The sequence below is a fragment of the Cebidichthys violaceus genome, unplaced genomic scaffold, assembly GCF_023349555.1.
Source record: "Cebidichthys violaceus isolate CVI_PGR_0920_01 unplaced genomic scaffold, fCebVio1.0.p SCAF_1, whole genome shotgun sequence".
Taxonomy (NCBI): domain Eukaryota; kingdom Metazoa; phylum Chordata; class Actinopteri; order Perciformes; family Stichaeidae; genus Cebidichthys; species Cebidichthys violaceus.
In genome coordinates this window covers 17,894,078-17,906,510 of record NW_027176262.1, presented here as the reverse complement: position 1 = coordinate 17,906,510, position 12,433 = coordinate 17,894,078, and the positions used below count along the sequence as shown (strand labels likewise).

At 42.0% G+C, this 12,433-nt stretch overlaps 1 protein-coding gene across 5 annotated transcripts in view; it reads left to right on the top strand.

Annotated features, from left to right (window-relative positions):
• mark4b (MAP/microtubule affinity-regulating kinase 4b) overlaps positions 1-12,433 on the top strand; it is a 53,932-nt gene that overhangs the window by 13,790 nt on the left and 27,709 nt on the right. For all 5 annotated transcript variants that reach the window (XM_068712973.1, XM_068712967.1, XM_068712988.1 and 2 more), the window contains exons 2-3: positions 2,015-2,212; positions 3,088-3,141. In XM_068712973.1, coding sequence (XP_068569074.1) covers positions 2,015-2,212; positions 3,088-3,141 — 252 coding nt within the window. The remainder of the gene's footprint in view (positions 1-2,014; positions 2,213-3,087; positions 3,142-12,433) is intronic.

Sequence of the window (12,433 nt, the reverse complement as noted above, 5' to 3'; positions counted from 1 at the left end):
CATGTACAGCTGTATGCTCTTGATGTGTGTGTTGATCTTGTGATCTCACCGCTGTGTTTACCACATTGGGTGCATTTCAAGGTGATCTGGTTTTATCTGACTTCTGATCTGTATGAGAGAATAGAAAGTCATTATGCTGAGGGTTTGTCATGAGTTTCTCTTGGGGCTCTACATTTGCCTTTTCTCCCATGAAAAAGTCCAGTCTACATTATTTCTCTTAAATCTGTCCGAGAGGCCTAATCCCTCCATGACCCGTCACCCCACCACTGGCTTTGTGTCTGTACTGGTTTCCTGGGTTGAAGGATCAAGAAGGGAGGGAAAGAGTGAGGCGGGATGATGCGTTTAAGACCCTGAGCTTTGTGTATTTTATTGGCAAGAGGAAGATACCATATGCATCACGATACAGGGGTTATGGGGGTATGCAATAACAAGGCGATTATATTTTTAAATCAAATTTGAGCAAAACATTTATAGTATGAACACTACATGCACAAAATCTGAGTAAAAACATTTTTTTTCATGTAATCAGTGGGATCTGCATTTGCAGTGTGACCCTGCGGCTCTGTCATTTCTCAGATTAATCTTAAGGTGGAAGTTGGCAAACAAGATGGTTTAAAAACAAACAGACATTTTAAAGGAGCCCCTTGTTCATTCTTATGTCCTTGTTCCTCGTGTCAGCTCCACTAACAGATGAGAAGTTCAAGTTAGTTTGTTTCCATGGGCTGTTCCGGTGCTTGGAGGAGAGCAGATGGAGGATTAGCGTTTGAAGTTTATGCTGCGAGACCTCAGAACCTCGTCTGACCTAAAGGGTTCAGGTCGGGTCAGGCTGAGTGTGTTGAGTGAAGTCACTGCATTATGATATTCTAAATATATTATAGGACACATGTCTTTTCTGGGGCTCAAATGGAAATTTGCTTTTGTGACGTGAAACTCAGTCGCAGTCTTTATCCGCTAATCATGTTGATGCACTTCATTTTCTTTACTTTTATTTAAAGTTAACGATTATCTTTGTTCCACTCGAGGAAGTTTTACAGCCACATGAAAAGAGAATACAAAAAGACAACATCAACAATAAATACACAATAAATCAGAGCTAGAGCGAGGAAATGGAAAGTCATACACATGTATGTATGAGTGCAAATGTGCAAGCAAGTCATAATTTATATAACTTTAATATACAGGTAATTCATGTGACATTTTGTTCCGTGGAATTAATTCAATGAGTTTATTTATTACATTATTTCTTAAGCAGATTTTGCATTAAAGTAGTTTCGGTGAATTTCAACAGTGTAACATATAACTTCACTGTAGGATATATATTTTTTGTCCTTCCTACCTTAATGTAGTATTTTTGGGGGATTTTGTGATTTGCAAATTCTTTGTCTTTGTACTCATCTTGTTCCTTTTTAAGGGGATAAAGGGTCGGTGTGGCGGATAGAAGATATCGGGGCCTGTGTAAATTTTGACTGTCACATCTCAGATTTTTCGCTGTCGTCCTGCTGATGTCAGGACAACAGTGATTCACAAACTTTTTACACTTAGCTCCAAAGTTTTGAAGGCGGACCCCGCCATGTGTGTGTCCGCTGAGCGACAAGGCGCTCAGGGCAGCTCGATGTGCTGTCGTCACCTCACACCGTACCGACACGGCAACGCGCACAAATGTGAGGAATGCAAACTTAGAGGGGTCAGATAAGATTCATAGGTGCTCCCCCCCCCACCCCGGTTACTCTCTCTTTCACCCCTCTGGGTGTCTGGTACCAGGCTGCAGTCACATGACATCAGTTGGGGTCACATGGTGTTCGTTGGTCGCTTTGATGCTAAATGACTGTGTGGAGGTTGTACCTCTCTTTCACTCATTTATCATCTGTTTGTATGTTAACTCTTCAGATACCAATGATACGGATCATTTATTTGAGCCCTGAATGCAACAGTAATGGTGAACTTCCAAAGTCTCAGTTATGCTGCCGGCTCATCTCTCTCTCTCTCTCTCTCTCTCTCTCCCTCTTTCTCCCAGCATACCTCCTTGTCGGCCAGCCGCTCAGAGAAGGGCACCGGCTGGTCGAGCCGCTCGCTCGGAGCCCGATGCCGCAACTCCATCGCCTTGTGCTCGGACGAGCAGCCGCACATCGGCAACTACCGGCTGCTCAAAACCATTGGCAAGGGCAACTTCGCCAAGGTCAAACTGGCGCGACACATACTGACCGGCAGAGAGGTGAGTTTCAGTGAGGCAGGAAGGGGGGGGGGGGGGGGCGCAGAGGGATTGATGAGGTTGAAGAAGACTCCTGGGTAAACAAACAGCAGATCAGCACCCTGTGACTCAGCCCACAGATGGAGTCTTTAAAGGACTCTACAGCCAGACTAAACTCTCGTCTCACAGTCAGTGTTTCAATACATTCCTTCTCCTCGTTAAACCCCGGCCTACATTACTTGATCGGTCTCAGCAGAAACTGGATCATATGAGAGCTGTAGCTGTCCTCCCATATAAAGCAGAAGACGGTCATATACCGGTGGTTTACAGCAGCGGCCTTTGTCCGAGCCGCCACATGTTGTTAAGCCTCTTATGAAGCTCTGTAGGGTTTGTTTAATGGATTTCAGCTTCTGTTTTCTCCACACGCTGCGAAACACTGTGCATTTTTAATTCCAGATGCTCTATTCCAGAGCACATCGTTCAGTAGCTGTGGTCTGATAAAGACATTCGGAAATTTAATTAGTTCATAATTAATGCAATTGAAGCTGAAGCGATCAGCAATTAATTTGATAAATGAGTCGTTTAAAGCCTGTTTAAAGGTATTTTCTGATAATTTAAAAATAATATATATAATTGAGAACATTTTCAGCAGATTAATTGATAACAAAAATAATTGTTGCTTTAACATACAGTAAATAAAAGAAAAATATAAACCTTTTGAACTGTGAAATGCTTTCTGGTACCATAAATTAATACCACTTCATATAAAGGTATTACATTTTTGTTGCGATTAAGTTCGACAGGGTTTATTGCAACAAATGAGACTCTTTCTTTAGTGTGGAAATAAAATGTTTTCTTTGTTGTTTGTGTTCACTTCTTTTTCTGTCGTTTCCTCTCAGGTTGCAATAAAGATCATCGATAAAACACAACTCAACCCAACCAGCCTACAGAAGGTGAGTGACACATACGTGTGTGTGTGTGTGTGTGTGTGTGTGTGTGTGTGTGTGTGTGGATGTGTGTGGATGGTTGTTGTAGTTTTGATGTATCCTTTACTGTGTATGTGTCATGTATCATGATTTTACAGTTCATCATTTATCAGTCCGTCATGTGATTGCATTGCGTTACGTCACTAGCAGCTCAGCAGCGTCTCCGCATGTTGTTTTGCTTCAGGCCGTAACTCTCGGATGATCCTTGCGTGCAGCAGTCATCTGAACTTTGACCTTTTGGTTGTTACGTGAAACTTAGTGTAGGGAAGCCGTTGCTGGCTGCAGGTCAGGAGCAGAAAAAACTGCGTCAGTTCAGATGATTTGTTTAATGTTGAGACAACGGACTTGGTTGTTGTGCACAAGTGGGTGTGGGAAAAATGCCTTTTTTTAACTTCAGCTGTCCCATTTTTTATTTCTTCTGTAAAAACCAGTATAGTTTCAATAAGATGCTGGAGCATTGAGTTCTGCTTTGTGCCGGTATAACCTACCAAAAAACGTAAACTTCTAAAAGCCGATGAGACGCAGAGTCCCTTTTACTCTCCGGGTGTGGTTACACGTTTTGACAAATAGACGCAGGTCTCAATTAGACACCGGGTAACTTTAAGGACGTGTTACACATTGTTAGATCGGTTCTCCAAGATTCAATTGTTCATTTTTCAGGAAACCATGAACACTAAATATAATTTCATTCAGATTTACCGGCATGGTATTTTTTTTATTTTTCATATATGAATCCAAGTTATGAACATTGTCATGTGAAGTCCATTGCTCACTTAACTTTGTTCGTCAAACGAAGGCCGCGCTTTACCATGAACAATATTTTCTTCCCTGTCGTTGGGTATGCTTGTTTTTCGTTACCTTGCTGGCTACAAAATAAAAGTGTCCCGACATTTCTCTCTTTAGTTTTCACCCCTTTTCCTTTTGGGTATGCCAAAACAGGCATAAAACGGATACTGTGAGCAGTTGCGTCATTACGCCGGGTGCCAGAAAACAACTGTCGTCAACTTGTCGTTACTCGATAATTTTTCTCCAAGTCATATTCATGCTAGTTTAAATAAACAATTTGACAGTATTTCCCGCCTGTTCCAAATACAGTCCTGTTAAGATCAGTGATTGGAGGCCATTGATTGCAGGTTGAGGTAACCATCATTGTCCACACAGTCCACTGAGACTAACTAGGTCAAATACTTTGAGTGATGTACGTCACTGTATGCTCGTTGAGGGTCATGTATTAACGACACGTGTTGCACTCAAGGCTCTAATGAGATTAAGCTCTCTCCTGTCTGAACTTGGTCGTGCGTGTGCGTGTGTGTGATGCATGTGTTAATTGAGAGCGATCTATTAAAACGAGTGAGAAACCGCTTCAGGCTGGCATTCTGTGTTCAAGCAGTTACAGTTGAAGTGTTTTTCTCATCTGGCTTAGTTGGTGGAATATTCACTCCTGAAAATATTGGTGTTTTTTATATATCATGTGATCATTATAAATAAAAGTGTCAGCAGTGGCTGGGGCGATATAAGTCATTTAGGATTGTTTGATTGTTATTCACTTAAAAGGATGTTAAAAAAAAATATATATATATATATATATATTTAAAAAAAATATTTGTTTCAAATTAAATGCAAGGTAAAATGATTCCTGTATGTCTCAGTGCCATTTTAAGAGTTTTAGCCATGCTTTGATGGTTATGGATACAATATTGTGAATCACAATTATTTTGGTCAGTATAAAAGTGACATGACATTTACAAATCGCCTCATGCCGGGTTGCAGCTGACCTAACTTTAATTTCCATCATTGATTTAAAATCTACTGATTATTAGGCCTCTGCGCCGGAGGCATTATTTTTTTCCGGGTTGTCCATTCCAGTGAACGCGATACCTCAGGAACGCCTGGAGGACGTTTCCTCAAACTTGGCACAAACGTCCTCCTGCACTCAAAGATGAGCTGATCACTATTTGGTGGTCAAAGGTCACTGTGACCTCACGAAACACATTATGGGTCACAACTCAAGAATGAATGTGCTCATTATGAGAATGTCACACAAATAACTAATAGGGTAACATTATATAGTGATGATATTGGTTAAGTGCAACGTGACTGGTTGGTGAGGCAGTATTTCTAGTTTTCTTTTTTTTAATTGATCCAATAATTGTTGTGTATATAAAAATAAGCCAGCCTACTGGGTAGTTTGTGTTCTCACAGCTCGTACAGGTCGCTCTTTGTTCAGATGCTGACCAAACTGTGGCCTTGTCTGATTATGAGTCTTCTTTATCAGCACCGTCACCGCAACACACACACACACACACACACACACACACACACACACACACACACACACACACACACACACTCTCACTCGGTTGCATCATGGAGGTCGATGCTGCATCACACGCACACAGCCAGCCTATTGATGGACGCTCTGCTGGTTAACTAACCGGTCCGGGCTGTGCTTTGACTCTATTGATAACTCAGGGTTGGGTTATTGATGGTGGTTGGCTCTGTGCTATAGTTGTCCACCTGGCCTAGATAGAACTCTGACGCTCTGACTGTTCATTTCAACACTAAATGAAAAGAAGAAAAAAGGAAACATGTTTTGTTAGGCAAATCACGATATACGCCATGCAACTAAATATGGCCATTATATTTAGTTCCTCTCATTCTGCTGTCCCATTTCTTTTACTTCTTGGCTTTTGCTCTAATTCTATTCCCACAATTCTTTGGGGCCTGTCCCTTTTTAAAATAATCCGTGGTTGTGTGTTCACACACTTTGAAGAGTGTTAACATATCTGTTCTGGTCTAGCCACGTCTCTGTGAAACGGCTCCTTCACTGTTTTATCTTCTGTCCCGACATTCTGTTTAACCTGGAAATATAACATCAGATAACAGCATGGACGTGACAGTTCTCTGTCACTTTAAACTATTTTTATTCTTAAAGGGTAGTCTATATTTGTAAACCTGGAAAAATACTTACTTTGCATTTTTTTAAATTGACCAGTATTGAGTGATTGCGCTCCTCACTGTCAATGAGTCCACCAGAGAGCTTTGTTTTTGCCACTGACGGGCTCAGATTGTTATTATGAGTGACTGAGAACATTATGAAAAGAACCCCACGGAAGAATAAAACATTTAGCTTTCTCTTGATCCGGTCGGTTTCTCATTGTGCGTCTCACTCAGAAGTCTCTTTCTGAAATCTAGCATTAAATCCACGTTGTGGAAATCAGCTAAATATTCAGCCGTGATGATGAAAATCTTTTAGATGACGCTAAACTACGCTCTCTGTAATTCCAACACATTCACGTTTCCAGCTTGGTTGCCCAGCAACAGGTCACATGACACAATAACGAACAGAATGCGCAAGGTGAAGAAAAAAGTTTTCTTCTCCGTATGGTTCTTTCCATAATGTGGTCAGACACTTATTATAACAATATGAGCCTGTCAGTGGACATACATTGACGATGAGGAGTTGCTGTAAGCCTGTTTAGCGGCTAACGTCTGCAACGTCATCACTCAATACTGGACCCATGTAAAGAAATTGTCCCCATTATAATACTAAGACACAAAAACATGTGAAAATAGTTTGAAAAATATTGAATTTATCCTTTTAATCTAGCCAATTGAAAGGATACAGAAGGAGATTTGTTTTTATTTACAACCAGACATTCCCACACTGGATAAACATTCCACTTAAACTTTAAAAGTCATAAAAATACATTTTCGAGTGACTTTCCATCTTTTATAACATGTTCAGCAGCTATATTCTACAAAAACGTACTTCACTGGACAGTTCACATTCTCCTGATAAGCTATTGACTCTTTTAATAGAGGTGGTGTGTGTGTGTGTGTGTGTGTGTGTGTGTGTGTGTGTGTGTGTGTTCGTTCGTTCTGCAGCAGAGTGGTAGCGGTCCAGTGCTGCATAGCGCAGTGCTGCAGGTCGCGTCCTGTCAGCATTATCGTAGGACGCGACGCATGCTGCCAGGTGACTCTCTGTCGCTCTGCACAGCCTGCTTTCTCTATAATCCGTAATGTTTAATTGTGTTATACACATCAATTTCACTCTGATTTGTTTTTGATTACTCAATTCATTGTGTTTAAAATAGTCCGGCTTGGCTGCCTATTTATATGAGGAGTGAATTCATTATGTGTACTTGTTTTTAGTGTGTAAAACTCAAAAAAGTTTTTAAATGGAGTGTTTTTTTATGACCAACAGCCCCAAACTCAAAAATATGAAGATAAACATCCGGGAAAAGCAGCAGCTGGAACATTAAATGTTTGGCGGTTCTTCTCGATATCAACTCTAACAATGAATCGATTAGCAAAACATTTGCCAGTTAATTCTCTAACGTTGAGTAGAAAAGGTAAAAAATAAGATTTCTCCTCACTTTAAGCTGTTTTTCTGAATGTGATATGCGATAGATTAAAAGTGAGACGTCTATGCTGATTAAATGACGATGGCTTTAGACCACTGAAATACTCTGGAGCAGCTATTATCACGTAAGGCTTTTTTTAAACAGCCTACTTTTTGGAGGAATACGTCTTTGTCTTTGGATGAAAACGTTTCATTTGTCCAACATTAATCAGACCTTTGTGGGAGATTGGTTTATTTGCTCCAGTGTACCCTAATGGAAATGCACATAATCTGCATTTGCACAACATTAATATTCAAAGGATGTAATATTCACAGTGAAATAGAAGCACAGAGTAAATCTAATTCTCCCTCTCGCTCTTTCTCTTTACACACTGTTACGCCTGAGTCTATATTCTGTCTGTATTTTAGATTTATGCCTCATTTCTCTCTCTCTCTCCGGGCGTTGTGTTAGAGTAGTAGCGCTACTGTAATCACAGCTGTACTCGCCATCGTCTGCAGCGCTACAGTATGTCTCCTAACACCATGTCAGGGACGTAGGGACCGTAAGGTTAGCCAGTGCTGCTCCGCCCAAGCGCCAGCCTGCTCCAACTCGGACATTAGGAAACGGAGCAAGAGATGTAGTGTGCAGTAGGTTGTCGGATGTGTCCAGACCTGAAATCGAGTGAAAGCCATGCATATGCAGGTGTACTACGTCAACCACATGGTTGATGCGCATCACAAAGAGCCTGCATCACAGACGTTTCATCAAAGTCAAACACAAATCTGCTAAATTGTTATTATTACTCCCAGTATCATTTATCTAGTAAAGCGTAGTTAGTGTGGAAAAACAAATATTGTCTTCTATTGACTGCAAATCTCTGCTGAGCAACTCACTGAATTGCAAAGCTGCACTGTCTGTAGGCAGTTTATTCTTATTTATGATCTGCCTTTGGCTGTTGATCGTCTGAAAAAAGTGAACATTAATCTATTTGCAAAGGTGTTCACAAGCAGAGCTGTAAATCCCGACTGTCCTACACACACCTGAAGGCAGCGAAAGAGCTGCAGACATTAGAGGGTGCATGATGTCCGAAATAGAAAACCAATTTGTCCATCGACTCCCAAGTGAGTCTCTTCTAGATTTTTGGAAATACCTCACTAAAAGAAAAATATGCCGTTGTCCTGTTTCACATCTTCAGACCTCACAACTGTAATTGGACCCTTTTAATGCACTCCTCCCCCGCCGCGCGTGTCTATTGGATAATCTGCCAGACTGTGCAGTGGCCCGACTAAAAGCCCATGTGTCACTTTGAGAACGGGAGAAAACTGCGGTCAGCCCTCCGATGTCCTGCATGTGCACAAAAGTGAAGTGTGGTGTGTGCGTGCAGGACAGCGATTGGGCCACCATCTAATGCTATGAAGTGTGTTTTGTCCCTCGCCCAGGCCCCCTCGACCAGAAGCCAAATTCCAGACAGACAAACAAAAGGGGCGGCTGGGGGGGGGGAGCAGGGACCCTGAGAGAGACAAGATACAGAGCAGAACCGAAGAAAACAAGTGTGTGTGTGTGTGTGTGTGTGTGTGTGTGTGTGTGTGTGTGTGTGTGTGTGTGTGTGTGTGTGTGTGTGTGTGTGTGTGTGTGTGTGTGTGTGTGTGTGTGTGTGCGTGCGTGCGCGCGCGCGCCTATGTGCATGATAACCGGTGGATAAAACTCGCGGCCCGACACGGTCTCCGCGCCGCCTTTTGTGTGCACGTGTAATGCCATTATATGCGTTGCTTTTGTGTGCAGCGCGTTGTCCCCCACGTGGCTGTCTGCGCTGCGATCCCATTGTTGTAGTTGTGTGCGTTGTTGTTGTTGTGCCTGCGCGCAAAAGGGAGTAATTAGACAATAAAGGAACAAGAGGGAGGGCAGAGCGGGAGCAGAAGGCTTTTCCCACAAGCTCGTCTTCAAAGCAACGGGAAATAGAACCTAGAAGAAGAGAAGTGCATGCACGACGCCCCGCCTCGATCTTTCACTCTTTTCTCCCCTTATTATTCCTCCTTAAGCCAACATCTGTAAAACTATATTGAACTCAACTTCTTTAATCAAGCTGAGTCAGGCTTCGTGCGATCTGGGTCAAACAGGCCTCGAAACTCCAGCTCCTCCTCATCAAGGATTCAGCTCCTCTCGTCGGCAGGCCCCCGGGAGCTCCAATGGCTGCGGTGCGTTACGGGGACGGAGGGTGTTCTTATCGTGGGCGTTTTTATTGGGATAATGTAGAAGGGCAGCTGTCCCAGCAACAGGCAACAAAGGGAGAAACAAGGTCAAAAGTCTATTCAGATGTTCCCCAGCGACAAGAAAACAGAACGAGGGCCCATCCTTGAGTAATGTTGCTCATTAGAGGGCCCCGAAGCATTCGGCTGGCCACCGACAATTTAGTTCATCTGCTGTTTGACTTTAGCCTGGCTAGAGAGGCATCAACGTGTTCATGCTCATAGACTGAAGAGTTTTCCTCTGATTTTTGTCTTGAAATGTCTCCGGCAGAAGTGAATTACCTCATCCATTCCAATTCAGAAGTGTTTGTCTGGCTAGATTTTATGATGAGGTATAAATGCGGTCAATTATTTCCTACTACAACTTTAGGTGTCACATGTTGGATAAGTATAAGTGGGCTTATTGTGATTTATTCTTTGTCGAGGATGAAACATAAAAGTGTGATGTGCCAAAAAGCTCAAAATTGTGGGGACTTTGTTCTATAAAGACATGTTGCAATTAAGCAAAGCCTTATTAATTTTTTGGGGGCAGGAATTGATTCATAGTTGAGCATTGGATTTTCCCTCGTAGACGGCACCACCGCAACACACTTTTCTTGCTTTAGTTTATATATCAAGTATCATTGGGAAGGTTTACTACGAGGACACTACTGCCACGCATTTATTAAAAGTTGAAAATGATTTTGGTGACATTCTTTTGTTCAATTTGTGAAAATCAAATGCAAATTAAATTATTTTTCCAGATTACTAGAGATATTTCGAAAATAAACAGTTTACATGATGATGTCTTTAATTTCAACAATCTCTTCCGGCATCAGAAACACAACCGACCAGTCTTTGTAGTCTCCATGTGATATCGGTATAAGTTGCCCTGAGGCAGAGTTGAGTTTTTGTGGCGTAACTTTTACATGAAGCCTCTGCAACTCCCCTGTAGTCCCTTAATCCACAAGTGTTATTTTGGTTTTAAAGATAACATTACCTGTTTAATCCTACCAGAACAACACTCAGCAGCTACAGTGCTAATGTTTGATCACACAACACATAAGAAACACCAGCAAGGGGCGACTCCTCTGGTTATATGAAGAAGTCTGGTTGTATAGAAGTCTATGAGAAAATGACTCTACTTCTCTCTTGATTTATTACCTCATTTATTACTATTGTAAACATGAGTTTATGATCTCAATCTCTAGTTTCAAGTCTTCTTCAATACAGCATGATGTTCATTTAGTAAATTATGATCCATTTAGAGTCAAATAAACCATAAAGCAGAGTATGCTTTAGGGCGGGCTTACTGTGATTAACAGGTCGCTACCAGAGCCGTATACTGCGTCTCTACTCCTCCACAGTCCAAATATGGTCACTTCCCTTCACTGGTTGCAGAAAACCAATATAGTGGCTGCCAAAATCCAAGATGGCGACCGTCCAAAATGCCAAACTCAAAGCTTCAAAACAGCAGTCCACAAACCACTTCTTAGTATTTGACAAATTATTATTTTTTTTTAATTTGATGAGCGTAGGCGCTGATACTTGAATAATAACTAAATGGGTTATTATTGCTATTTAGAAACATTTAAAAGGATGATGGGGGCTTCGGGTAAGTAGTGTAACACGACTACAGCAGTCACACAATATTGTAGTTATAGCTCTGCAAAAATCTAAAATGTTTCATCTCAACCGCAGTCAGTAATGGACCGTCTCTCATTCAGAGTTTACACACAGAGACACACACACACACACACACACACACACACAGGGTTACTCACAGTAGGTACTCTGACGTGGGAGTAGAGTGAGAGAGAGAGCGAGAGGCCTGTGTGGTCATTTGTCCCTCATATTCTGTCGTTCTTTGTCTTTTACCCCCCCCCCACGTATTTTTGTGAATCTGTCCGTGTCTCGTGATTGGCTGTGGCTGATAAGAGGAAGTGTGTTTCACACACTGAGTAGAGTGCTGCAGTGTTTTTCGACTGTGTGTCGTGCGGTAGAGATGTGTTGGGGCCGGCTGTTTAAATGTTTCAGCCAGGCAAGCATTATCAATTCCTCATTTCTCATTTCAACATCACTGTCTTCTTCATGCACTCTCTCTCCGTCTCTCTCTCTCTTTTTCGTTGAAGAAAAAACAGACAAAATACTGATACACAGTCTGGATAAAAAGGTCAAAGGTTGGACAGACTGGCAGACCAGACACATGAATCAAACCCACATCCTTTGCTCAGAAGTTGATTCATTCTGCCTGAAAGGAGGGAAGAAGATGACGAGAAGTGAAGGATGTTGGGAAATAATACACCGCTGTCAGATATTGAAATATTTTCTGAAACTGGTTAGTAAATGTTTTTGTCCGGAAGAGTTTAAAAGCACATAAGAGTTTTAAACACAATTGAAATAAAGGGAAAATTTGTCAATTGAAGCAATAAATTCCTCCTTGCGTGCACAAGTCCTCCATTCTATAGCTACTCATAATTCATTAAAACCTCCAAATCAACCCATGTCGTGATACGAGGACTCCTCATAGCAGCAGCTGTGTGTCAGTAGGTCTCCCTCCATGTGCTCCACGTCCCATGACTTCCCACAATCCCCCGGGAAGTCATGGCTCAGGCCCAGGGATTAATACCCGGGTTGGCATGGCAACTGTGACGTGGGGGCCCATCGACATGGGAGATAACCAGGAGA